Raw genomic sequence first — 27873 nt, 5'->3', positions numbered from 1 at the left:
CCTGGGTCCCTAGTGCCCCCCAGGGGACAACTACTAAATGTTGCCCCCTTCTGTCCCCAGTCTGTCAGTTCACCACCCCCTAAATAAAAGCCCTAAGGACGGCCGACCTCGCCTCCAGTGCCACGACTGCCAGCTGCACCCACTGACACCTTATACTCCAGATCTGCTAGTAAGTCAGGAATGAGAAGCCGGGGACTTAGAGAGGAACTAGGAAGAAACAGATTTAGGAGCGTTTGGGGGCTGTTTTCACTTCTTCCACCCTTTTCGCCTAGGCCAGGACAGATCCCAGATCCCAGATCCCAAAAGGGTTCTTGGGCGGGACGCCCTGCAGAAAAGTGGACGCCCAGAGGGCGGGGCCGAGGCTGGGGCGGGGCCAAGGCTGGGGCGGGCGCGCGTCCCGGGCCGGGTGGCGGCGGGCTGCAGCGGCGGCAGAGCGAGCGGGCTCTCCGGCTGGGCCATGCCGGCCGCACGCGTGGAGTACCTCGCGCCCTGGTGGGTGGTGTGGCTGCACAGGGTCCCGCACCTCAGCCTGCGCCTGCAGTGGGTGAACAGTACCTTCAACCCCCGCGATGAGGATTACCAGGAGGTGAGTCTGCGCCGCCCCGGACCCGGGCCGCCTCCCCAGCCTACCACTCTCTGCCAGCCTCCCAGACCTCCCCCTCCCCCCTCTCCCCCTTTCCCCGGGGACCCTCACCTCGGCGCTCGCGCCTGGGAACCTCGTGGGCCGGGAAAACTGGGAATTGGAGTTCCATCAGTGGTGGGAAGCGGAGGAGGGGAGCGGAGGCTGCCTGCGGGGGTGGAGCTGAGCGCGGAGGGGGAGGGCCGCGAGGGGCGGGGTGGGGACCTTTGTGCCGGAACCCGGGTACCTCCTCCGTGCCAGCGAGGGACTCCCGGAGTTTTCCTGCTGCGGCTTCGAGAAAAGCGCTCTCTTTCCGGGGCTGGGCGACCTGGGAGAAGTTTGGGCTGAAACTAACGAGTCTCCCAAGTTGGGCCCGCAGCACCCCTCCTCCCAGCCCCCGCCCGCAGGGTGGGAGCCGCGGGCACACCTCTTCCTGGGCCATCCGGGGAGGCTGCAGGGCTGGGGGCCGGGGTCCCCACAGGCGCGTGGGTGTTCGGGGGAAGGACGGTGGCGGGGGTCGGCCCCATCTCACCAGCGTCAGCCTCCCGTACAATCAGCCTTCCATACCCTGCGTTTTCGGGGTCTTAGCCGGCCACCTCCCTTCTCCTGCCATTTCTCTGTTGTGCTGGCCCTTCGCCCTGCGGTCTCTGTACCCCACAGGGGGAGGGGTACCCCCCAGACTTCCTCGCCCAGGCTGAGCTACAGAAGCTCCCCCACCTTCCCAGGTCTGGCCTGGGCCAAGTCAGTTCTCTGCCGGGTCACAGATCGGGCTGCAGCCCTGGCGGGGCCCGTTTGTTCAGAGCTATGGGCCCATTTCGGGACTTTGACCCCCGTGGCCTCTGCCTGCAGTCAGGTTCACGGGCACCGTATCCGGTGTGGGGCCCGTCAGGCCTGCAGGACGCTGAGCCTGGAGCCGGCTGTCCGCCTCCTGCCGGCCTGGGAATGGGGATCCCCACCGGGCAGTGGACTGGGAGTCTAATAATAACCCCTGTGGCTCCCCCCACCCCATCCCCCCACCCCCACCCTTCCAGAACCCGGGAGAATCAGGACCCTCCCTGCCTGGCTCCCTCCCCTCCTAATCTGCACGTGCCCCTCCCTGTCCGAGAGCCGCGCCCGTGGAAGTCAGAGTCCCTGAGAACGCCTCTGCCTGGGGCAGCCCCGGGGGATCTTCCGCTCCCCCCGAGTGCCGGAGAGGCGGATGTGATTTCAGAGACAGCTGTGCCGCGCTGTGTATTTGTCCCAAACCCTGCGTCCCAGATCCTGCCCCTGGGCTCTCCAACCACAGCTTTCTCCTCCGGGGCGGGATGGCGGGCGATCCCAGGCACAGCACCTGTGTGTCCAGCAGCCCCGGCTAGCACGGCCTGAGCCTGCCCCACCCCCCTTAGTCCCACGGAGAGGTGGCATCTGAGCCAGAAGGACCCACTCACAGCCCTGCCCCTCTCCTCCCGGGGTTTGGACCTGGCACACTGTGCTGGGTGTCAAGTGACTCCAGAGGGCATCCCCTTCCCCTGGGCCACGGCTCCTGGCAGCCGGACACACGGCCCCACCCCCATGCTCCTTGGCCCCGTCAGGCCTCCTGAGGACACTGAGTGGGAGATGAGGTGGATGAGCCAGGCCAGGGTGGGAGTGGCTCTGGCTGTTATTGAAGGTGGGTCCTATTTGGTAAGTTCTGTTGTCTGACCCCCGTCTCTCCCAGAGATCCACTTTCTCCTGAGAGGCAGTCACCGCCAGAGCCAGGCAGCAGGCGGGAGCACCCTGGATTGGGCACCTTCTGCCGCCAGTCATCTCGGCGCTCAGCAAACTTGATCCGAAACAAGCTCCCTGCCAGGCTCGGGTGGCGGGATGACTAGGGCAGCCGTGACGCGGTCTGGGTCGGCATCCCAGTTCTGTCGCTTACTGTGTGACCATGGCAGGTGTCTGTACCTCTCTGAGCCTCGCTTGTCTCACCTGCACATGTTAGGCCAGATGTCCCATGCAACATGCTTAGTGCATAGAGGGTCCCATAGCACACAGGACCCCAGACACGGGTGAGCTAATGTACTTGACATACACTGATGTCTGAACAAGCCCCACGGCGCTGTGCAGTGCCCGCTGTTGCTGCAGTCACCGCGTGAGCGCCCCGTGCGCTTCCTGTCCCCTCCGCTGCATCAGTAGACCCGCCCTTCGGGACACGCGTGAAGAAGCAGCGGTGCTTGTAACTGTATATTCGGGGCATGCATGAAGCAGCAGAGATATTTTTGTGTTTCGGCATGTACTTTCATGTCTTAACCTGGGGTGCTTCTGTTTATAGACTCCCCAGAGGGTGCCAATGTATGTGCTCAGGCCAAGGAGGGGACAGAGTGGGGGCTAGACCCAGAATTACAGGCTCACCCCACTAACCCCCTCTTCGACGTGGGGGCAGGTCTCAGGGGGAGCGGCCAGGCAGGGAGCCCCCGGGAAGGGTTGGGGCGAGCCAAGGTTGGGATGAGGAAGCACCATTCATCCAGCCTAAACGTTGAGTCATGGTCATCGGACAATCACGCTACACCCCACCACCCCCACGGCGCCCGCGAGAGGGTGGGAGGGCAGGCTGGGGGTGCTTAACCCTTCCCAGCCTGTGGGCTCCAGGTGCCCGGCCTCCGCGCTAGGCTGGCTCACTCTGTCTTCTGTGGTCTTCGGGTAAAGGGGCTCCCCCGCCCCCACTGAGTGCAGAAGCCCCTTGGGGTCCAGTCCTAGCCTCAGGCTTCCCAGAATGCACGTGGGTCACTGCTGCCCCCAGCTTGGGGCCTGGATTTCTGCTCTGGGTTTCTCAAACCAGAACTCACCAAAGTCACTTCAATGAGGAGAGGCTGGGACCGAGGGGCTGTGGGCAAGATGTTGGGGTGGGATGGGAGGTGGTGGCTGCAGGGCACTGGGGGGGCAGGTGACATGGGAAATTGTCCTGTCCAGGCTGTCAGGGCAGGACGGTGTGTGAGCCGAGCTCCTGGCTCCCTCCGGCCGTTTTCTCCCTCTTCCATCCTCCCTCACCCCTGCACGGGGACCTGCTCCATCCTCCCTCACCCCTGCACACGGGGACCTGCTCCATCCTCCCTCACCCCTGCACACGGGGACCTGCTCCATCCTCCCTCACCCCTGCACACGGGACCTGCTCCATCCTCCCGCACCCCTGCACACGGGGACCTGCCGTGCATCCCCTGTGAGAGGGCGGCGGGGACACGGAGGAGGAGGGGGCTGTGGGAGTGGTCCTGCTGGTTAGCCCTCCACTTCCCTCCTCCTCCTCCTCCTCCCCCACCTTCCTCCTTTCCTCTTCCCTTCCCACCTCCTTCTCTCCCAGCCCCCTCTGCCCCATCCCCCCTGTCCTCCCAGCCCAGCAGTAAACCACTAACAATGCCCACCCTCCGAGTTTGGGCTTCCCAGCCCGGCCTTCCGGCCCTCCCCCACCCCCACCCCGCCCTCCTGCCCTGGGCTGACGGCATTATCTGTGACCTCATTGAGGCCAGATGCCCAGCTCAGAGCGGCCCTGGGCCCAGGCCTGCAGCCCCAGCCTCTGATTTTCAGAATTATCTCCCCCTGGGACCTGAAGGGTCCTGGCATCTCCCCCGCACCCTGCTGATTGCCGCCACCAGCACGGGGTCCCCGAAACAGGCTCCCGCCCCGACAGCCCAGGCTGGAGCGCTGGGGGTTCTGGGCCAGGACCCACTCGGGGGCACGTGGGAAGCTGGGTGAGGCTATCCCCTCAGGAGCCTGACTGACAGCCAGGTCCAGCGCTGGCTGGCGGCCACCAATCCTGGTGCCAGCTGGCGCCCATCTGGCTGCATCAAGAGATCGGAGGGCATGGAGTGGGCACAGGCCTCCTGGCAGACAGCCGCTCCCTTTACGGGACCTGAGGTCCTCGCTGGGCCTGAGTCAGCACCTCCTACCCCGTCAGCATTCTGGGCTTTGCTGCCACCATTGGCACGTGGGGTCGCTGTCCCATTCAGGACGCGGTGAGAGGGACCCCAGGGGTCCATCCCGACATCTCCCCTCCCCCAGCACAGTGCTGGCTTCTGGCTTCTCTGGAAGGACCCCACACCTAGGACAAGGCTCAGAGGAAGTAGACCCGCCAGGACATCCCTTCCTGGGCCTGGCCCCGGTCCCACTGAGCTCCTGAGGGGTCCCTCTCCCTGCCTGTCCCCCTCAGTCACTTGGCACCCTCAGCCCTCCCTGCCAGCAGATGCCTCCTGCCCTGTGGGGTTCTGAGCGTCTCCTCGGGCGGGGCCTCATTCATGTCCATCCAGGCGTGTCAGCCACACACCTGGCGCTGGCCTGCAGCTGCCCCCGTCCCACACCTCCCCCTCAGCTGGTCCTCCCTGACCCCCCAGCACCCGTGTCTGCAGACGCACTGCTGGGCCTGGTTCCTACACCCACAGCCCTGTGGGCGCCCCAGGCCTGAGCGCAGGGCTCTCCCCAGGCCCCCAGTAGGGCCAGCGCTGACTCCACGCCTCTCCCTCTGCAGTCGCTGCTGTTCCTGGGGCTGGTGGCCGCCGTCTGCCTGGGCCTGAACCTCCTCTTCCTCGCAGCTTACCTGGTGTGCGCGTGCTGCTGCGGACAGGCCAAGCCGCGCCGGTCCTGCTGCGTCACCTGGTCGGCCGTGGTGGCCGGGCTGGTCTGCTGGTGAGTGTCCCTCCGCGCCGGCCCCACGGGGGCGGCTCGGGGTCAGTGTGCAAGAGCGCGAGGGAGCGCGGTGGACGGAAAGTGGGCCTGCCCACCGCGTCTTGCCCGTGGTTAGCCCATGACTGGGACACCCCTTCCTCGCCCTCCACCATCAGCCCCCCAACAAACCCCAAGCGGTGGGTTCATCAGCTTTCTGGCCACGTCCTCCTGACGGAGCTCTGGGTGTCTCATGGAGAGCCTGCCCCTGGGTGGGCGTTGTCCCTTTTCTTGCCAGGCAGCGGGAATCAGAGGCCTGGGGAGGGGATGGGCCTCTGCTGTGCCACGTCCCCTGCCCGGCTGCGAGCCTGCCCAGCAGTGTATTGGGTGGCACAGGCGAGCAGAGGGCATCTGCTCTGAGTCCCTGTCCCCTCCCAGCCGCTGCCTTGAGTCTGAGGTTAGAGAAAGTCTGACTCCGGCCCAGATCAATCCATCTTCTCACGGGATCAATAGCTCTTAGCGCCCCAAAGACTCTTCTTTGGGATGCAGAGTGAGGGTGTCTGACTTCAGGCCGGAGCCGTGCTGCCCGGGCTGTGTCTACGCGCTCCCCTGTGTGGCCGGTTGCGTTACTCTTGTTTTCAATCCCCAGAGGTTCTTCCCAAAGCCTCAGGGCCACCCGGAGACCTCCTGGGTGGCCGCCCTCAAGGGGTAGAGTCCCTAAGTGCCTGGTGTCCACTGCATCCAAGAACCCACAGCGGAGTGATTCCGGCAGGAGGGGACACAGACGGGACCCCGTGAGCCTGGGAGCGAGGAAGTGGGTTCTCACCCCAGGAGGCTCACCTGATAGGGCACCTTCAATGTCCAGTCCTGCCTGCAGGACGCAGGGGTGATGCAGCGCCGAGCACGTGGGCGGGACCTCGGCTGGGGGAGACAGGCGGCCAGGGCCCAAATCCTACACGGAAAGGAGAGTCCAAGCCCGGGTCTGGAGTTTGCAGACGCCTGGGGGTCCCTGCAGAGAGGAGCTCCTTCAAAGTGACCTTGGCGTCGGAAAGCTGCTCCTGGGACTGAGCCCACGAGCGTGAGCGGGAGAGGCGGGACGTCAGACAGACAGACAGACAGACAGACAGACAGACAGACAAAGGAAGTGCTGACACACAGGGGGCCCTGACTTTTTAAAAACACGACAAAGGACAAGAACCCCGTGGAACAGTAAAAATAACTCCGGAGGGTCAGATCTCCTAAGTAATAATCACCTGCTGTTGAAGGGAAACTACACAGGAGTGTGCAGTGCGCTTAGCGTGGTCTACACGGTATTTGTGCCAGGCAAGAGGGAGCCAGTGGTGAGAAAGACGGCACTGTTCCGGGGAGGGCCCAGCCCAGCCCACACTGACACATGGGCGCAGGGCAGGCACCCTGACCTGCACCTTTTTTTTTTAAACATATTTTTATTGATTTCAGAGAGGAAGGGAGAGGGAGAGAAAGATAGAAACATCAGTGATGAGAGAGAATCATTGACTGGCTGCCTCCTGCACGCCCCCTACTGGGGATTGAGCCCACAACCCAGGCATGTGCCCTTGTCCGGAATTGAACCTGGGACCCTTCAGTCCCCAGGCCAACTCTCTATCCACTGAGCCAAACCAGCCAGGGCCTGACCTGCTCTGTTAATGGGAACACTGAGCTGGGGTCAAGGCACCTGGAAGGTTCCTGTCACAGTCTCCCAGGATCCTGTCCTAGCTCCTGTCATGTTTAAAGAAAGAAGAATCAGCACACACACGTATGCATGCGTGTATTCGTCACCCCCACCCCCGGGATTACTGTTTTGAATGAACACTCAGGAGGCTGCTTAATGAGGCCCTCATGGCCCCCTGGGGTGTGGGTGAGAAAAACGCCGTGGGTGACAGAGGCAGGATCTGAGATGATTTGTTCCGCCTGGAATGCTGGACTAAATCCCACCCGATGAGATTTCACAGAGATAGAGGCAAAGCTCTACTATTGGTTTAAACCAGACAAACACCCATTCAACGCTGCGGAAGGGAGGGGGGACGGGGCTTCAGGGCAGATCCCGTGGAGAAATCCGGGGCTTGTGAGCACCAGGTCGGCAGTGGGGAGAGGGGATCTCAGGACATCAGCGTCCCCGCTGCCTGCCCCCGCCCCGTGCTCAGAGCTGGACGGACAGCCTGGGCACCTCACTCAGGCCATGATTAGGGGCAACACTGGCCAGTTAGCGTGGAGCCTAGAGGACGGTGAGGATGTTGACAAGGGTCTGCAGGACACGTGTCTGACCTTAGGTGTCCGACAGGGTGTCTGCAGAATTGGAGGCTTATTCCGGGGGACCTAGAGGATACCCGGGAGCCAGCGGGGGCCTGGTTCAAGGAGGTGGGCTCCAGCTCAGGGTAAGAAGGGACTTTCTTCAGCTGGAGTCACAGGGCCAGAGCAGGAGGGTTTCCTGCGGCCTCGCTGCCCTGAGCTGTGGAGCGAGGCAGCCAGACCGGGGACAGGCTGGCCCTGAAGCTACCCCCGGAGAGAGCGCCTCAGCTAAAGTCAAAAACCCACCTTCTCTCCCTGGAGAGACGAGCTCTGTTCATAACATCAGACCTGGAAGCAACCAAGACTTCCTTCCGTGGGTGATGGCTAGATAAGCTGTGGTCCATCCAGACCATGGAATAGTTCTCAGCGCCAATAGGAAATGAGCCACCCACCAGCGTGGCTCAGTGGTGGAGCGTCGACCTGTGAACCAGGAGGCCACGTGCCTGGGTTGCAGGCTCGATCCCCAGTGTGGGGTGTGCAGGAGGCAGCCAATCCATGATTCTCATTATTGATGTTTCTATCTCCCTCTCCCTTCCTTTCTGAAATCAATAAAAATATATTTAAAAAGAAATGAGCCATCCAGCCGTGACAAGCCACGGAGGAATGGGAATGCGTGCTAGTGAGTGAAGGAAGCGGATCCAAAGAGGCCACGTGCTGTGTGGGTCCCACCACATGACATTCTGGGAAAGGCAAAACTGTGGAGACAGGGAAATACCAGGGGATGCCAGGGGCTGGGGGTGGGGATGGATAGATTGGACAGAGGATTTCTAGGGCAAGGAACATGCTCTGTGTGGTACTTAATGGAAGACGCATGTCATTATACGCTTGTCCAAACCCGTAGCATGTTCCACACCGAGAGGGAACCTAATGCACATATGGACTTTGGGTGACTCGATGTGTCCATGTAGGTTCACCAGTTCTAACCAACGGCCCGCTCTGGTGGGGGCTGTTGACAGTAGGGGAATCTGGGAGGGGAGGCAGGAGGTTTATGTGTAACGCTGAACTTTCCATTCAGTTTTGCTGTGAGCCTAAACTACTCTAAAATAGCACATTAAACAAGTTCTCTGGTGCCACCTCTAACTTCATTTGGGGTCTTGCCCATAGTGCCGCGGTGGGCGTTGGTTTCTATGGAAACAGCGAGACCAACGATGGGGTGTACCAGCTGATCTACTCCTTGGAAAACGCGAACCACACCTTCTCCGGGATCGATGCGCTGGTAAGGCTCTGGGCAGCGGGCCGGGCCGGGCCGGGCACAGCGGGTGAGGTCAGTGTGGTCAGAACAAGGGCCCAGTCAGATCCCGCCCGCTCGGCTCCCGGGGAGGAGGGGGTGTTGGACTCCATTTGGGGCTGCAGTTGGTCCTGCCAGGAGCGAACAGGCGATTGCTGCTTCCCGGGCGGGCGGGGTGCCAGGGAAGTGAGGACCAAAGGAGAAAGGCTGCTGGGCCCGGTGGGGCGCGGGGACAGGGTGGAGCCGGATCCCATTCATCTTCAGGAGAGCTGGACACCCTCCCCCTGGGCCAGGGAGACCCTGCACTTGGAAAATGAGCCCCACGGTGTTCCGATGTTCACATGTAGAGTATCACGGGGTCCAGGAGGTGTCAAGGGGAAAACTCTTCAAAAGCAAGTCAGCCATGAAAGGCACGCCCGGTGGGGGTGAGACTGCCCGGAGCCCTCAAGGTGTCCTCGGCTCTGGCTCCTGAGCGCCGTGGGTCCGGCCGGGGCCTCAGGGTGAAGGATCGTGCTGGGTGGGCAGAGATGTCGGACTTTTAGGGAACGAAGGAGCTGCTTTGCTGAGCCTTGGGCCTGAGAGACAGCGACAGGAGGAGAGGGGGGGAGTCTGGGTTTCTCAAATGTAGACCCTGGCCCCCAAGTGTGCCCCCCTTCACTGGCAGGGCCAGGTCACACGGGCTGATCCTTCAGGCCGCCCCCCGGCAGCCCCGTGCCCGAGGAGGCAGGCTCCAGGGCAGTTCTCAGGGAAGCCAGTCCTCGGACGTCACGCCGTTCCCGACCCCTCCGGCCCAGCAGAGGGTGACCTCCCGGGTGGCCCATTCGTGTCAGGGCCTCGCCAGGAAAGGCGGCCCCAACCGCAGCCTGGGCCATTGTCCCGGCTCTCCTGCAAGAGGATGCTGAGGAGGACTCACCCCCGTGCCCTCCTCCTTCCTGAAGCTCCTCTACGGCCTTCATCCCTCAGCCCTTCCAGGCCTCGCCTTAAAGAGACAACGGAGCTGCTCTTCAGTGCCCAGCATGGCAGGGGCCGTGGCTCTGGCCTCAGAGAACTTCCTGGGGAGCTGAGGGTCCCCAGGACCCAGCTCCCCTGCAGAGCCTGTCCGTGCACACCTGTGCCCACGGGGCCCCATCCCCGGGGACTGAGAGCTCTGAACACTGGTTTGGGCAGCTCTGGGGTGAGGGAGAAGCACTGGCTGGAGGCAGCTGGGCACGACCCGGCTGCAGGGAGCTGACCTCGGCCTGGTGGTCCCATGTGTCTGCCTCTGGGTTCTTCCTCTCCCCCCTCCCCCACCCCCTCCACACCCCAGCATCAGGACCCTCGAGGAGGAACCCAGCCCCGAAAGGAGAATCCCCGGCCAGGGAAGGCCCAGCGCCGGGACCTTCACTAGCTGATGGTGACAAGGAATGGCGTTGTCTCCGGGGCTGGAGGAAAGGAGAAGGACCCAGAGCCGTCCCCATGGGGATGCTGGAACTCTGTCCTCGTCCTGAACAGTGAGGACAGGAACCCCAGGCTTTGTGGCCCAGCCAGCGGAGGTGCTTCCATCCTGAGGACAACCCCTCCTGCCTCTGCGGGACCAGGGCTCTCCTGGGGCCAGGCTCCGGGCCTGCAGGGCTGGTTTGGGCCTTGTGGGAGGGGGAAGCCCCCAACACGCCCGGGCCCAAGGGCTCCGGAGGAGGCAGCAGGTCTCCGAGGGCTCCCAGGTCCAAGGGTGAAGGCCACACGTCAGACAGGTGGTGAGATGCTGTCCGCGAAAGGCCTGGTAATCTCCGAAGCGCCCTCCAAATCGGGGTGCCGAGGATAGATAATGAGTGCCATTATTGTAACTGATGTGATTATGCATATTACTATAATCACCTTCAAGGGGCGAGGAGGCTTGAATTGGGGGAGGCGGGGACTTGAGGAACAGGTCAAGTGACTCAGAACGGAGCCAGAGCCAGGTGGACCCTCCCCGGCTCCCTTTCCTGGGCCAGAGCCCCACACGGGTGCCTCGGCGGGAGGGAGGCGGGAGGGGCCAAGGCTCAAGGCTCCGCTGGCCTAGCGGGTTCTGGATCAGCTAACGCTCTGATGTGAGGGTCATCCAGGGTCATTTGGGAGTGCCCGTGGGTCCTTCCTCTGGATCCAGTGCCCCCATCTGGGCCCCAATGAAGGGGCCTGGGCTCCAGTTACCCAGGGACCAGGCCCACCTCTCACCCCTCTGAGGCTCAGCTTGAAGTAAGGGCCTTGGGCTCTACCTCCCTGAGGCCTGTCAGGGCCAGGGTGCTTCCTCCGGCTCTCTGCTGGGCTGCAGCAGCCTGTGGGCAGCCCCGGGGGTGGGGGGACCCTGGGCCAGGGAGGCCGCATTCCTGTCCCAGGTTGGAAGCTGGCACTTTCAGAGCAAGAACTAGAACCCAGGTGTCTGGTCCTCACCCTCCCCTCCGAGGATCTGAGATGGGGCTCCTCCCCTGAACCTGCTGAGCAAGGCTCCCCCCCCACCCCCACCCCCCCGCTTCGACTCCTAGGGTCTGCCCTTCCAGAAAACCTCTAAGGAGAGAAGCTTCCTCCCTCCCAGAGGTTGCCCCAGAATCCCCTGGGGAGCTTGATGGCCTGGAGCGCTGGCCCCACCCGTGTCTGATTATGTAGGTCTGGGTGGGGCTGAGAATTTGTGCTTCTAATGAGTTCCCTGCTGCTCACCCTGCTGCTGCTGCTGCTGCTGCATCCTATACCCTATAGGACCACAGCTCCATCCTATACCCTATGGGACCACAGCTCCATCCTATATCCTATGGGACCACAGCTCCATCCTATACCCTATGGGAACACAGCTCCATCCTATATCCTATGGGACCACAGCTCCATCCTATATCCTATGGGACCACAGCTCCATCCTATACCCTATGGGACCACAGCTCCATCCTATACCCTATGGGACCACAGCTCCATCCTATACCCTATGGGACCACAGCTCCATCCTATATCCTATGGGACCACAGCTCCATCCTATATCCTATGGGACCACAGCTACCACCACCTGCTAACTGGCCTGTATCCCCGCCCCAGCCTGGGGCGCTGAGCTGCCTCTGCCCCCTCGGTGGGGGGAGCTATTCAATTCTGGAGCATCCCCCCTCTGCCTCCCTGCTGGGAGCTGTCTGTCCGGAACCTCTAAGGACTGGGGTGGCGTGGAGAAGGGGTGCTGCAGCAGGCTGTCACGTTTATAACATAGGAACGTGAAAATGCCACGGAGTTCACTGTTTGTGTCTCCTGTCCCTTTTAATAACATGCCTGCGGCCATGTGTGCGTCTTATTGAATTAAAAAGGACAGTTTTTCGGGGTGACGTTTAGTTGCTGGGTTTACTTCCCATGTGAGGCCAAAAGCTGCTGAAGCCCTAAGGGGTGGGCATCTCTGCACTCCGCCCCGCCCACTCATCCGCCAGCCCCGCCCGCTCCTCAGCCAGCCCCGCCCGCTCCTCAGCCAGCCCCGCCCACTCCTCAGCCAGCCCCGCCCACTCCTCAGCCAGCCTGTGAGAGCCGGGAACTAGCTGGGAACCAAACAAGCCGCCGTGGACATTGAAAAACAAAACAAAACGAAACAAAGAGGGCCTTTCTCCTTCTGGAACCAGGACCTCGCAGAGCGCAGAGCGGTGCAGATGTGAAGGCCGCCCCCCCCCTAATCAGGGGGTCATCTGCCTCCTGCTGAGCTCCGGCTGTGGGAGGCGCCTGCCCCTTCTCCTGGGTCATCTTTATCTTCCTTCCAGGCCTGGGCTTCACACGCTCCCCCTCCCAGCCAGTCGTGCTGGTCGGGTTCGTGTGACAATCTCAGAACAGCCCCGCTCTGCTTCCCCTCATGGCCAGCACACACCGGCCCGAGCAGGCCCGCAGGGAGGGAGGGATGCGCTGGGCTCCGGGGCTGGGTCCCTGGGTCCCACGGGGACCCTAGGTCTGAGTTCCTTATCGTCAAGCCATAGACAGTCCCTGCCATCGTCCCTCCCTCTCGACCTTCGAATAGCAAGTTGCTTCCTTCAGGGTCCGCTCAGCTCCGGGTTCTTGAGGCTCAGCCAGGGGACTGGAGCCTGCGGGACAGACGTGCAGACAGAGAAGGCGTGGGTTTCCTCCCGCCAGGTGTCCAGGGGGCAGGATGGGGTCTGTCTGTTCGTGCAAAGCTCCCTGGTCTGCCTTCACGCGAGCTGGCAGCTGCCGCTGGCTGGACTACGGGCGTCTCTCGTGTGAGACCTTTCCATCCTGTTGTGGGGACGAACGGTCAGGCGGCAACAGGAACTCTGCGCTCAGACAGATGATTGATTCCTTGACCTAAGAGAGAATTCGTAATCCAACGTGTTGAGAGTTTTAGGAGAATCACAAGGAAGCAACAGGGGGATCCGTGTGTTTCCCCACCTGGGTGTCTCTTTAGAGTAAGGTGCTGGATCGCGGGGCCAGGTCCTGGTCAGGCCGGGTCCGGGCCTGTCCCCTGGAGGGCGGGGCCAGAGAGCTGGGTGGGTAATGGGAGCCTCTGTCCTCCAGCCTCCGTCTGAGCAGCAGCCTCCGTCTGAGCAGCAGCCTCCGGAGCCCTGCATAGCCGGGGCGGGGGGGGGGGGGGGCGGGGGGGCGGGGAGGGCTGGGGTGGCGTGCGTGCGAGGTGCGCTCACTTGAGCCCAAGCGCTGTCCTCCGCTCCTCGCAGCACTTCTCCGGAGTCGGGGTCCAGAGCCACACCCTCTGGCTTCCTCCCGCCCCCGGGCCAGATTCCCACCCCAGCCTCTCCCCAGGTGTCCGGAACCACCCAGAAGATGGAGGTGGACCTAGCGCGGCACCTGGCCCGGCTCAGTGAGATCTTCGCCGCCCGGAGCGATTACCTCCAGATCCTGACGTTGGTGCAGCAGAGGGCCGCCAGCGTCATCGAGCAGCTGTCAGGGGTGCCCGTGTGGACGGAGGTCACAGCCCAGCTGACCCGGCTGGCCGACCAGACCGGCTACGTGGAGTACTACAGGTGAGGGGCCCGCGGGGGCTACACTGGCTTCCTTCATCCGAGCCTGCGTCCTGGGCCCTGGCAGGAAGGTGCCCCAAGGTCTTCCTAAGCCATGAGCTGAAGTGAGAGGACATGAGGGCGAGTGCTGGGCCTTAGACCAGCCTCCTGAGACAGGCAGGCGCGAGGCCCGTGAGGGGCGGTGCTGAGCCAGGACCCCAGCGTGGACCTCCCGCACACAGCACGGGGCTCCCGGGACCAGCATGCTCCCCGGCTGCTGCTGGGTCAAGTGCAAGTGGTTGACAGTTCCTCACCTGCCACGGTGTGTGGGGCAGGCGGCCAGGGACATGGGGGTCTCTTTGCCTGCACGGAGCCTCCCCTGACGGCAATGTCTTAGCAAGCCCAGAGGTGCCCCCAGCTGGAGTGATGGGGCTGGGGGACACCACACCCCCCCCTTGCTATACTCGGTGCAAACTCATCCCTATGTCACCTGTTCTTTGGGGGCCCGATGATGTCTCCCCTGCCTCCCCACTCCTCAGACCCCGTCCCAAGGGAAGACGCTGGGCACTCACTGGTCAGCCGAAGGGTCTAGTGAAGGTCCCTCTGGGAGAGCCAGGGAGGGCGGCAGCCGTCTGGCTGGGTGTCTCCCGGCTGAAGGCAGCACCCACTCATGAAGTCACTGCACCCAGGCCCGGCACGGAGGAGGCTCGAGGGCGGAACAGATAAATGAATCCTGACCAAGAGGTGTCAGCTCTTTGGACCCCCTCCCCCACCCCCCCCAATTCATTGGCTCCTTTTCAAGCCATTTGCAAAGGTCACCGCCTTTAGCCCAGCGTTGCACAATTTACTCTGGCTTTCTGGATTCATTTCCCCTTTATGGGAAAGCCCCACCCCCGGCTGAACGAAGCCAGAGACCTCCCTGCCCTGGGCTCTCGCCTCCCCGGGGGTAGGGTCCTGCTGAGAGGCAACACATGAGGTCTTGGCTCCAGGTAGCGCCCCCCCCCCCACCCTCCCCCTGCAGCCGTCCCGTCCCTGCCCTAGATGGGTGATCGTGTGCAACAGCGCCTTTCTCCCTGGTGACAGAAAGAGACTGCCAACTCTGAGGACTGGCTGTGACCCGTGACCCCAAACAGTGGCCTCTGATTAGTCCTGGGACGTTGGAGACATTCATTGCCTGAGCCTTCGCAGTCTCTTTGTCATGCGGGGTCAGGGGAGGTCGGGCGCAGCCATCCATGGTGCCCCTGCTTTCTCTGAGAGGACCTAGCAGAGGGTGTACCTAAAGGAGCTCATTTTTAAGGTAGTTTTATTAAAAGTGGGAGAGGAGGGTGGTGCCAACTGCCCAGAAGCTATTTCAATCTGGGTGATTGACAGGGACCCCTAGAACTCCCGTCCCCAACTCCCACCCCTTGTTCAGATCTGGGCAGCAGAGGTCTCCTCCAAGGTTAGCGCCTGCAGCTCCTGAGCCCTGAGGATGACCTGTCCCTTGTCCTCATCTTCCGCTGTTTGCTCGCTCCTTCTCTCACCCGAGCGGCTCTGGGCACACTCTGTCTATTCTTGGCTAACAGGCCTTAGGGCTGGGGTTCCTCTAGACAGCCTCCCCATCTCTGCTTTCCGGATGGTGTAGAGCAGTGGTCGGCAAACTCATTAGTCCACAGAGCCAAATATCAACAGTACAACGATTGAAATTTCTTTTGAGAGCCAAATTTTTTAAACTTAAACTTCTTCTAACGCCACTTCTTCAAAATAGACTCGCCCAGGCCGTGGTATTTTGTGGAAGAGCCACATTCAAGGGGCCAAAGAGCCGCATGTGGCTCGCGAGCCGCCGTTTGCCGACCACGGGTGTAGAGCATGGCCATCCAGCTCAGCAGACATTTCTTAGCACTTCCTGCAGGCCTGCCTGAGCACTGGAGGCGTGACAAGCCTGCACAGACGACCTTGTGACGGAGTGAGCCGAGGAGTGAGCCAGCGGAGGCCGGATGTGGGCGGGGCCATGGGAGTCAGGGCTGGCAGCTTCGTGGAGAGCCACGAGCCACGTTTTCCGTTAGAAGTACAAACCCAGGTCATCCCCCAGCTCCTCTGGGGAAATGCATCCGCCTCGCAGCGCTGTTTCCAGGAACCGCCTGCGGCATGAGTGTGGCTGCAGAACGAGGGGTTGAGCTCGGTCCTGGAGAGGGAGCTAGGAGCAGTCCGAACTTGATTTCCTGCTGATGGGGAGAGAAGCCACGAGAAACCTTTGGTTTGAAACATGAAACCAGGACTTTGAGAGGGGCCTGGTGGCTGGTCTTGTCTCTCTCTCTCTCTCTCTCTCTCTCTCTCTCTCTCTCTCTATATATATATATATATATATATATATATATATATAAAATATATATATATAAAACAATAAAAGCAAAATATGCTAATTAGACCAGACAGCCAAATTACTTCCGGACGTCATTCCGAACGTCCTTCCAGACGAAGCCATGATGGCGAAGGCAGAGGCAGAGGCAGTTAGGGGTGATCAGGCAGGCAGACAAGCAGTTGGGGGCATCAGGCAGGCAGGCAGAGTGGTTAGGAGTGATCAGGCAGGCAGGCAGACGAGTGATTAGGGGCAATCAGGCAGGCAGGCAGGCAGAGTGGTTAGGGGTGATCAGGCAGGCAAGTGAGTGGTTATGGGGTGATCAGGCAGGCTGGCAGGTGAGCAGTTAGGAGCCAGCAGTCCCGGATTGCAAGAGGGTGCAGGCCAGGCTGAGGGACCCGCCGTGCATGAATTTCGTGCACCAGGCCTCTAGTATGTATATATGTGTGTGTGTGTGTGTGTGTGTATTGATGAAGAAGGGAGAGGGAGAAGGGAGGAAGGGATAGAAACATCAATGGTGAGAGAATCATTGATCAGCTGCCTCCTGCATGTCCCCTACTGGGGATCGATCCTGCATCCCGGGCATGTGCCCTGACCGGGAATTGAACCATGACCTCCTGGTTCATGGGTTGATGCTCAACCCCTGAGCCACCCCATCCGGACATGGCCTTGTCTCTTGTAGGAAGGCTGGAGAGTTGGGGAACTCCTGGGCCAGGCTCCCCTGCTGCCGGCCTCAGTTTCCCAATCTGTGAATGGGGATCCTAACACCAGATGGTCCCCGGGTCCTTCCGGCTCTGACTCGGATTCTGAGAAAACTGGCTCCTTGATGGCCTCGTCCCAGGGGAGGGTGGGTCCTGCAATCTCCCCAGAGCCCCACCTCCACTTCTGGGCACCACAGGCACCTGCCGGTCTGCCCCACGCCGCGCAGGGGGTGTTTCGATCAGGCGCTTCGGGGGCCTCCATTCACAAAGGCAGAAAGAGCCACACTTGGCTGCCAGGCCTCCAGCGAGCGAGCTCCCCCTCGGAACCCTTTTGTCCCTTTCTCCCGGCTCCGTCCCACTTCCTACCCACACGCCAGCCCTCTCACCCTCTTGGGGTATCAGTGAAGCAGGAACCCAGCTCTGGAGAGGAGGGGTCAAACTGAATTTATTTGGCTCCGACGTCGAGAAAAAAAATGAGCAGGAAGCTTCCCTTGTGGGCACTAGAAGGCCCTCCTGGGCCCCATCCCGCCCCCGGGGCAGTGGTACAACGAAGGCTCAGTGGGCCTGGGGCTGCTGGTCAGGCCCCCGAGGGGGGAGTTGTGCCCTGCTCCCCCTGACCGTCCCTCGCACCCTCCCCCCCCCCCCCCCAGGTGGCTTTCCTACCTCCTGCTCTTCATCCTGGACTTGGCCATCTGCCTCTTCGCCTGCGTGGGACTGGCCAAGCGCTCCAGGTGCCTCCTGGCCTTGTGAGTAGCCCGGCCTGTGGGCCTGGGACAAAGATCTGGGCAAGCAGGTGGGGTGGCGGGGCCACCAGCAGAGAGAAGGGGACCCGGTCAGGCTCAGGCTCAAAGGAGGTGGTGGGAGCAACAGCCTGCAGCCAGCCGCCTCCTCCCCTGCTCAGCACCCAGCCAGGAGGGGGCAGCAGCCACCACCTCGTTATCTGGACCCCAAGCAAGGGCTGGCCTTTCCTCTCTGTGTCCCCCTCCTGGGCCTGCCCCGGCATTAGCCTCCCACCAGCACCCCCTCCGCTGTCTCCGGCACAGCGACCTATGTCCCAGGTTGGGCCCTTCTCCCTGTCCTGGCAGTCAGCAGGGCCGATGTCAGGGCAGGAGCCAAGACTCAGGGCTCAGGGAGGGCAAGTTCATGCCAAGCGGAAGGGCGCTGGGGTTGGTGGGGTGACAGCCGTCAGGGGGTCCCGTGCCTGCCGGCCTTTGCCTGGACCCCACCGCTGTGCCTCTCTCCCAGGCTGCTGTGCTGTGGGCTGCTGGCCGTGATCCTCAGCTGGACGTCCCTGGCCGCCGACGCCGCTGCAGCCGTGGTGAGTGGGGGTGACGAGGGGAGGTCTGACCAGGACCAGCTGAGGTGGGTGGTACATCAGTGTGTCCCGCCCGGAGCCCCCAGGGCAGGTCCGCTTCCAGTCTCTGTCCCTAAGCTCGAACCCCAGAATCTCCGAGCTGAAGGGCCTTAGATCTCCTGCACCAGCCCCCCTCACGCTTCAGAGGGGGACACAGGCCCAGGGAGAGGAAGAGGCTTCCCCAAGGTCATGAGGCGTTTAGCCGAGGGAATAAGACAGCTGAAGCCTGTCCTTTGCCCCCACCGGCCCGGGCCTAGCCACCGGCTTACTGCTTGTAAGGACGTGCGGGGGTGACGAGGTGACGGCTCTCTGGGCTGGAAGAAGTGACCGGGACAGACGGGTGGGATCTGGCCCTCGGCTGGCGGAGCCCCCTGGCTTCCGCGGCACACCCTCGGGCACTGGGACGTGGCATTGAGCTTGCCTCCGCCCCCTTCCCTCCCACCCGGTCTGACACACAGCGATGCATGTGTGTGGATGCGGCGCCTCAAAATGTTAGAAACTGAAACATTTTGGGTGGGGAGCTTCCTATGTAGATGCTCGGGCTTCAGTAGACCTGGCGTCGGAGTTAAGCTGCGTGCCGTGAGTCCTTCATTCCTTCGTTCCTTCATTCATTCATCCGGCTGTTGTCTGGCTCTGTGGCAGCCAGTGGTGCTGGGTGCCATGTCTGTTCTTCGCTAAGTGGCAGGAGAAAGACTGGCGGGCATATCTGCACCCCCATGTGAATGGGGGTGCCGCGGAGGTGCCTGCTGTGTGTGTGGCGGGGGGCCCAGGATTTACCAGGGGGTTTCAGGGAGCCCCTAGCTGATTCAAGGGCCCCAGCTACCTGGAGCGAAAAGAATGTGCTCCTGCCGGGAGCCCTCTACCCAGACTCATGCCCAGGGACCTCAGGGGCTGGGCATTCGCTCACAGGACCCAGAGAATGAACGGCCCCGGTGCTGTTTGGCTCACGGCAGCTTTTGGCAGAGCTGGCCGGAAGGGAGAGGAGGCGGGCAGCTCCTGTTTGGTTTTGTTCCCCCAGAGGGAGAACTGGACAGGCGTGAGCATGTGCCCCAAGGTGGGGGGCCCCTTCAGATACAGGGAAGGGCAGGTCGGAGGGCGCACGTCATGCTCAAAGGCATCCTGACGCCATCGGGGGGGTGGGAGGGCTCTGCGTAGTCAGGGGAGCGGCTGCTGGCCAGGGCAATGCGCACCACTGCCTGGCCCACGGCCTCTCCTAGGACAAGTGTGAGCACGGGGAAGCTCACATGTGCTGGGCCTCCTCCTGCCCCCCGCCCCCCCTGCAGCCTCTGCCCCCGGGCGCAGCAGCAGCCACTGGCCCCCTGAAGCTGCCCTATGGGAGGCCACCTCCTCCTGGCTCCTTCTCCCCCGGCTGCAGCAGCCAAGGAACCCAGCGGTGATTTACAATCTCCCGGCCGGGCGCTCTGGAATGCAGGGCCACTGAGAGAAAGGCCATTTCCCTGACGGGTGTAGCCAGGCCCCCGGGTGCCAGAGCCCGTGAATGAGCCTTTGATTCGCTGCAGATCCTGCTGCATTTTAAACGGAAGCGGGGCGAGGAGGAGCCGGGAGGGGGAGGCAGGCCGTCCAAGGCTACTGTGGGCAGCTTTTGTGTGGCCTCCCTGGCCCTGCGCTCTGAGGCCTGGCTTTTGTTTGTGGGTTATTTTTAGAGCTGTGGGGTCAGAGAAGTGACACTGTGCCCCCCTGCCTTTTCTGTCCCCCAGAAAGGACCTCCCCAAGGAGGCACGGGGCATTAGGAGGTTTGGCTGCACAGCACCACTGATTTGAGGGGAGCTCCCCGGGAATCCAGGCACTCCTTCCCCGCAGTGGGCCCCTGGGAAGGTCACTGCGGTTCTCCAGGCCTCCTCTCCTCTGTAAAATGGGGAGAATCACAGCCCTTGCCTTAGAGGATGGTTTGTTGGTGGGATGAGATGGGTGGTTAATCCATGTGGGTGGGGGGGGGGGCTATAACACATGCTCACTGAACAGCAGCTGCCACCGGTTAGCACCGTCGTCGTCATGGGAGGGTCCCCGGCTGACTCCTTCAGAGTCGGGAGCTGCCTGCAGGCTCAGCCACCAGCTGGGCACTGGGTGGCTTCTCCCCCTGCCCCGGCTGTGCTCGGCCCCCTTTCTCTCCCCTCCCCGTCCCCGTCCCCACTGCGTGGACAGTGCACTCACAGGCCCGTGTCCTGGTGACAGGCAAGGGGAGTCCTGGCCGGAGCGGGGAGGCGGGACGAGGAGGCCACATCCCTGGCTGAGCTCCTGACAGGGCCTCCTGCCCGTCTTTGGATCTCAAACTTCTCGGGGGTGACCCAGACAAAGATGGTGGCCTCGCTCTCTCCCCACCCCGCCCCCCTCAGGCTGGCTCCCTTCCTTCTGCCCCTCCAGTGACAGGGTGGGGTGCTCCTGAGCCTTGCTGGTCACCAGCCAGGCCATGCGGTGGGTCATCAGTGGCAGAGCCTGGAGCTCATGTCCTCTGACTCCCAGCCCCGTGCTCTGCCCAGCCCCCCAAGTCTTCCTGAGCGGGGCCTGCCCCCAAAAGCGCAAAGACGGATTCAGCACCAACATCGTTCTTTAGAGAGCCCAGGGAAGGCTTCCCGGACTGACACCCCAGAGGGTGTGGGGACTGGATAACAGCAAGACAAACAATGACACGGATGAGCAAGTGAGGCCCCGGTGCAAATAGCCCAACACCCGTCCTGCAGCCGCCCGTGCCCCGGCTCGCCAGCGTCCATCCCAGAGGAGGCATCGGAGACGTGGGAGGCTTGATGGACATTAGTTCATAAAGGGAACGTTATAGGCAGGGCGCCTGCAACAGAGCTAGGAAGGGCAGAGCCAGGACTCAAACCCGGGAGCCCGGTTCCTGGCTGTTCTTGGCCACCCAGGACTGAACTGAGGGGGTCCAGTGGCTGGGGACTGGGGGCACGGGGCTCTTACCAGGGCCCTAGAGTCGTGACTTGGCCCCGCCCCTCCCGTCTCTCCCTGGCTTAGGGCACCAGTGACTTCTGCGCGGCTCCCGACACCTTCATCCTGAACATCACGGAGGGCCAGCTCAGCACAGGTAACCTCTGTGGTCAGAGCTGCCTGGTCAGCCAGACTGTGCCTCTACTTACCCGCTTCAGCCCTGTAGTCCCCAGTCTCTCCCAAACCCCGCACTTCCAGCACCAGCCAGACCTCTGGGTTGTTTCTTTTTGTTATTTGTTTTTATTGATTTCAGAGAGGGAGGGAGAGATAGAAACATCAGTGATGAGAGAGAATCATTGATCGGCTGCCTCCTGCATGCCCCCCACCGACATTGAGCCCGGGATCCCGTCATGTGCCCTGACTAGGAATCAAACTGTGACCTCCTGGTTCACAGATGGATGCTCAACCACTGAGCAACACCGGCCGAGCTGCCTGGTCAGCCAGACTGGGCCGTTTCTTAGAACCTGCCTCCTTGGGGAGCTTGGGGGTGGCTCCGCCACTGAGGATAGACGAGGGCCTGGTCCCTTTCCTGCCTGACCTGGTCTTTGCCTTGCAGAGGTGACCCGTTACTACCTGTATTGCAATCAGAGCATCAGCAGCCCCTTCCAGCAGGTACCGCACCCGCCCAGCCCTCACCCTGCCCACAGTCCCCTGCGTCAGCATGCCCCGCTCCTGGGCCCCCGGCCCCAGCACTGACCGGGCAGGTGGAGGCGGCCGGGTGTCCTTTGCTTCGCTGTGGTCCTCTGAAGGGGACAGTGTTCTCGGTCAGCATCTTCCAGCATCACGTCGGCGTGTATGATGCCCGAGACCCAGGGTGTGGTTGGCGTGCAGATGCTGTGAAGTGGGTCTGGGTGGGGTCCAAGAGTCTGCATTTCTCCCAGGCTCCCAGGCCAGGCCAGCGCTGCTGGTCCGAGGACCACACTTAGAGTAGCAAGAAGCAAGAGGACCCCGCAGCTCCCGAGGAGCCTGGGGATGAGGGGAAGGTTCCTGCAGGCGGGAAGGGCCATAGTCAGGGGTGTGAGTGCAGAGGCAGCTGGGGGAGGGGCGCTACAGGGGATCAGCCCTCCGCAGCGGGGGGTCCTGGGGCGTGAACCCTCACAGTGGGGCCGGGTCTCTCCTGGGGCAGGCACTGACCGTCTTCCAGCGCTCGCTGACCGCCATGCAGATCCAGGTGGCCGGACTGCTGCACTTCGCTGTGCCCATGTTCCCCACGGCGGAGGTGAGGCGGTCTCCCCAGTGTCCACGCCGAGGAGGGGGAGCCCGGGGCCAGGGCTTCAGGGAGCCAGGCTGGGGACAGGTTCCACCCCCCACCCCCCACCGCCCCGTAGTCTGGCTCCTTTGGCTTTAGAGGCCTCTGTGCACCCGCTGCTGTGTGTGGTCTTAGCCACAGCCCCATCCCCACCGCTCAGTCTCTGTCTGTCCGTCTGTCTGTCTGTATGTCTGTCTTTAGGAGGATCTGCTCAGCATCCAGCTCCTGCTAAACTCCTCCGAGTCCAGCCTCCACCAGCTGACGGCCTTGTTGGATTGCCGAGGGCTGCACAAGGTGCTGGGCTGGCCCTGGGGGGCGTGCGGGGGGTAGGGACACCCCCCCCTTCCCCCCGCTGGCCACCTTTTCCCAGAGCAGCCAGGAGAGGCTTAGAAGAGAGATTGCCGGGTGTCCTGCAGGCCTGGGGGATGGGGAGGAAGCTGGGCAACGGGAAGGTGGAAGCGGTGCCTGCCTGCTTGGTTCTCTCCAGCAGCTGCGACAGGGAGACTCGGTGAAAGCACCAGGGGGCGAGGTGGCAGCACTGGGTCAGGTCACCTCTAGGATCCTGGGGACCCTGACCTCGGTGAGGGCGGCCGCTCCCCACTGTCCACACTCCCGGCCACCTGGTCGTCCCATCCATCTCCCCGGGTTGCAAGTGGACATCCCAGGCTCACGGCCAGGGTCAGCTCCAGGAATGTGAACCCTCAGACACTGATGCAGGGAACACACTGGGATTGTGCCAACATCTTTCACATCCGGGTGGATGGGGAGCAAAGAGTCATCGTGCCGGTCCAGGCCGAGGGGGCGGGGCTTCCAGGGACAAGCCCAGCCCCCAGGCCGTGCCCACTCCCGTCCAGCTGCGTGTCCCCCTCCCGCAGGACTACCTGGACGCCCTCGCCGGCGTCTGCTACGATGGCATCGAGGGCCTGCTCTACCTGGGCCTCTTCTCCCTCCTGGCGGCCCTGGCCCTCTCCACCATGATCCGCGCGGGGCCGCCGGCCTGGAAGCGCTTCACCGCCAGGTGGGCTGCCTGGAGGGGGCTTCCTGGGGAGCAGGGGGGAGGCTCTGCTCTGATGGAGCTGAGAGCTAACCACCCGGGACGGACAAGAGCGGCGGAGGGCGCAGGCACTCGCCCCCAGCAGGCTCCTGGGTTTCTGCAGAAGGAGCTGGGGCAGGAGTGGGTCTGAGGATGGTGACACCATTTGGCATCCCTTGCTGGTCCTCTCTTCCTCTGCAAGACTCTGGTGTGACATAAATGAGGGGAGTTTTCACTGCTGGGAGGGGTGCCCCAGTATACCAGGAAGCATAGATGGTAGCACTGTTACCCGGACACCTACAGAATCATTGAGGAGGTAGACAGAGGAGAGATGGTAGGTCAGACGAGAGGAAGCAGCTTAGGGAGGTTCCGTGGTCAGCATGGGGGGCTGCCTGGAGGCAGTGGCTGTGAAGTTGGGATCAGGGTTGAGGGATCCGTGGGAGTCAGGGCTGAGGAGCGTGTTTTAGAGGAAAGTCAAGGGCACAGCTGTGGTCAGAGGGAAGAGTCCTGGGAGGAAAGATGGGGGAGCAGGCCGGGATCCCGCGGCCTCGGAGCCTCCCTCGCCCCTCACGGCGGGCCGCCTCCTATGTCATTCTAGGGACAGAGACTATAACGACATCGATGACGACGACCCCTTCAACCCCCAGGCCCGGCGCATCGCCGCCTACATGCCCTCGCGGGGGCGGCTTCCCAGCTTCTGCAGCTACAGCGGCAGCCTGGACAGCCAGCCCGGCCTGCCGCCGCCGGCCCAGACCGTCTCCAACGCCCCGGTCTCGGAGTACATGTACGGCAGGGCTCCGGGCCCCCCCCCCCCCCCCCCCGCCCCGGGCCGCCTCGCCCACAGGGAGATACGTCTGCAGGTCCAAGGGGCCAAGTGATCCCCTCCCTGGAGCCATGGGGTGCTGGCAGGAAGGCCCCCAGGAGCAGTTAGTCACATGACCCCTGCATAGCCACGTGTGCGGAGGGAAGAGCCCACTGTAGATGCCAGGCCTCCCCAGCCGGCCGGGTGGGTCTCGGGCCGAGAATCTGCATTTCTCCAGGCCACGCTGCCCCTGGGCCCTGCCGCTCACCGAGGCCTCTTCCCCGGGCCCCCCCACACTTAGCTTCCTGCCCACACTCCCTCGCTCTCTCCATAGTCCGTTTCCACCCGCTCCCTCCCGTAGGCACGCCCATGGGACCCCCTTCCCTGCACCCTCCCCCCTGAGCTCTCCTCTCGGCCCTGCAGGAACCAGGCTGTGCTGTTCGGTGGGAACCCCCGCTACGAGAACACGCCGCTCATCCGGAGAGGCTCGCCTCCGCCCACGGTAACCGGGCTCCCGCAGCAGGGGAGCGGGGGGCTCCGGGCCCGGTGTCTGTCGGGTTAGGGCTGCACCTGCCCCGTCCAGTAGGTGAACTAGGAGCCCTGGCGTCCCAGGACCTGGGATCCGTGGCGTAGGCCTGGCCCTGAGACCAGGATGCTCAGGGGTGCCCAGCCCGGTCCTCAGGAAGTGTGTCCCCTGCAGGGGCACTCGGGGACGCTGCTGCAGGAAGTGCCCTGGATACTTAGGGGCCTGCAGGGAGGAGCCGGCCCCGCTGCCCTGTGGGCCCGGAGAGGTCCTGGGGAGAGCGGATGGCGTGAGCCATACCTCAGAGCAGCGGGTCTCGCCCTGGGCGACGAGGCCCCCAGCGGACACTTGGCCACGTCTGTTGGCATTTTTGGTTGTCACACCTGGGGGTAGTTGCCGCTGGCATCTACCCGGGATGCTGCTCAGCGCCCAGCACGGCCCCCACCTCAAAGAATGACCAGCCCCAGGGTCCCTAGTGCGGTGGTTGAGAATCTGCTCTGACCCACCATCTGACTCTCCCGGCGGGGACCCCTCCTTGCTGGGTTTTGCCCAGAGCGCCTCCCCACTGTCTTTTGGTAAACAGCACTGGGTCCGGGCCCTGGTGCCAGGGGACGGGGTGGGAGGAGGCCTGCGTTCAGACTCAGCTCCTTTTACTTTATGTTTTTAAGTATATTTTTATTGATTTCAGAGAGGAAGGGAGAGGGAGAGAGAAACATCAGTGATGAGCGGGAATCACTGATCGGCTGCCTCCTGCACGCCCCCCACTGGGGATCGAGCCCACAACCCAGGCATGTGCCCTGACCGGGATCAAACTGTGACCTCCTGGTTCATAGGTCGACACTCAACCACTGAGCCACACCGACCGGGCCCAGAGTCGGTGCCTTTTAAACCTCGCCCGGCTTCTCTCTAACCGCCCGGCTTCTCTCTAACCGGAAGCCCCATGGGTTCCTTGTCCTCGCCACCAGCTGCTGTGACCCCGGGACTGTAAATTGACTCTAGTATCCACCTGAGCACTGAGCACAGACAGTTAGGAGAGGCCTGCTGCGGGGAGAAGTGAGTCACTCGAAGCCCCGTGATGCCGGATAAAAAGGGTTTTCTGGTTCCTTTCTGCTTGGAAAGATCCAGGCCGCTCTCCCTGCCATTAGACAGTCAAGGACCGGCCTTATTTGCGGGGCTCAAGGACAGAATCAGTCGTCCGCCCTAGAATTGAGACCTGCTCAGAAACCCTCATTACTTTGGGGGGAGACACCCCCACCCCTGCCTACCATTGCCAGGGCATGAGGAGACCCAGGAGCCCACAGCATGGAGGCGTGGGCAAGCACCCCAAGTAGCGACCCCACAGCTGGCTGGCCCGGCTCTCTCGCCCTCAGAAATCCCCGTCACCTTCGCGAGTACAGTGTCCGGTTTAGCTGGTGACGTGTCTGACCCTGTGCTGCTGTGTCTCTCCCCCCGCAGTACTCTCCCAGCATGCGGGCCACCTACCTGTCCGTCGGGGACCAGCACCTGCGGCACTACGGGAGTGAGTTTCCAGCCTAACCCTCCCCGAGGCGCCTGCCGCCTCCGTCCGGCTTGGTTTGTGATTCATTCGCCCGAAAGCTGCGTGTCTTCAATAGAAGCCAAAGGCCTCTGGGAACCGCCTGCAGGATGGCAGGGCTGGACGGCGCCTGGGCCTGGCTGGGACCCTGACCAAAGCCGCAGGCAGACGGAGGGCCCACCACCTGGACCCACCACCTGGACCAGCCTCTCCCTCCGCTGGCCTCCTCTCCACACCAGAAATGTCCCCCAGCTGCTCGGCTGCCCCTACACCGGGAGCCTGGATCCGCTCACCCCTAATCCTGCCCTTGCCGGGTGGGGATGGCAGCAAGGAGGGGCTGGCTCAGGCCGGGGGGTCCCATTGCCAGCCCTGTGCCTCCTGCAAGCGTTTTCCTGCAGGCAGAGGTGGGAGCGCTGATCAGGAGATGCTTTTAGGAAGGCGATGTCCCCAGTGAGACCAGAGACTGTCCAAATCCGTCTCCCGGGGCCTGGGGGCCTCTTCCCGGGCCGAAGGGAAGGTGCTGGGGAGCCCCGCCTAGGAGGACAGCTGCCTCGCACCTGGCAGCTCCGCAGTGACACCAGGTGGGAATGTGGGTGTCAGCCCGCTCCATCCCGGCCGGCCTTTCCGCAATGCTCGGTCGCCTCACCTCCATTCCAGCTCGATGCTGGGAGTGCGTTCACGGCCGAAGGGGCCGTCTCAGGAATTCGCGGGCACTTTGAAAGAGACTAACTCTTCTTTCCCCAGTGTTTTAAATGCTTGGATTAGCCAAAGAATTGAGCCTGTGGGCACAGTTTTTACAGTAGATCCGGCTCGTTCCCTTACCCCTGGTTTGGATCCCGTTCCTTTTCGGGTCTTGCTGACACTGCCAGGCCATTAAGGACCTAGGGGAGGGGGGGAAGTGGGGGGATTTTTAAACAAAATAAAGATCAGTGAGACCTCCTGTCCTAAGCTGCTGTTTGATGGCCCTTTAAGGGGGGAAGGAAGGACAAACAGCATGAACAGCGTCGCCCAGGGGAAAGGCCGGCCCAGGCCAGCGTTCCCCTCCCTTTTGTCTTCAGGCAAGTCTGTCAGTAACGGTTTTAGCAAAGCTGGACAACTGTGTCGTCTTCCCTGCCACCCCCCCCCATCCTGTCCCCACGCGCCCCCCCCCACCTTGTCCCAGGCCCCCACCCACGCTCCCTGCTAGCTGAGAAGGCACTATTAACCAGGAGAAAATGGCCCACAGTTCTGCCCGCAGAGGAGCCAGGGTTAGGGTCTTGGGTGCCGCCAACGTCCTGCCAACTCGCAGAGCCCAGCGCTCCCACAGCCTCACGCGCCAACGCAGGGACATGGGTGGGGGGCTTGGGATAAGGCTCTAGTTGCGTTTTGGAAGAGCCACCTTCGCATCAAACACGGACAGCAGAGTGGTTCTCAGCCCCAGCCAGGCCCCCAGGACAGAATGGGGCCACGGGGCAGCCGGGACTCACGGCATTGACCTCTACGAGCCGTGCACCGTAGACACACTTCCGATGGCCACGTCCTGTGCGGATGGAAACGCCGACGGCAGGCCCGTGCTGCTCACTGTGTCGTCGCTGGCGCCCGGAGAGCTGTTGCTAATGCACGTAGACCACACTGGGTGGCTCCTGGCGGGGCCGGGTGGGCACACCTCTGCCTGGTACGTGTGCACCCTCGTGGGGGGCCAATAA

General features: G+C 62.6%; 1 protein-coding gene across 1 annotated transcript; it reads left to right on the top strand.

Annotated features, from left to right (window-relative positions):
* Window positions 1-368: 368 nt before the first annotated feature.
* TTYH2 (tweety family member 2) lies at window positions 369-27873 on the top strand. The gene is made up of 14 exons (XM_079798362.1): window positions 369-586; window positions 5094-5251; window positions 8639-8750; window positions 13500-13720; window positions 17386-17481; window positions 17981-18053; window positions 21075-21144; window positions 21604-21659; window positions 22174-22266; window positions 22498-22590; window positions 23172-23314; window positions 23928-24113; window positions 24555-24633; window positions 26110-27873. The coding sequence occupies exons 1-14, from the start codon at window positions 458-460 to the stop codon at window positions 26188-26190; spliced, it is 1590 nt and encodes a 529-aa protein (XP_079654488.1). The 5' UTR covers window positions 369-457; the 3' UTR covers window positions 26191-27873.

Source organism: Cnephaeus nilssonii, assembly GCF_951640355.1.
Source record: "Cnephaeus nilssonii genome assembly, chromosome: 19".
Lineage (NCBI taxonomy): Eukaryota > Metazoa > Chordata > Mammalia > Chiroptera > Vespertilionidae > Cnephaeus > Cnephaeus nilssonii.
This window is presented reverse-complemented; position numbering and strand designations above follow the sequence as displayed.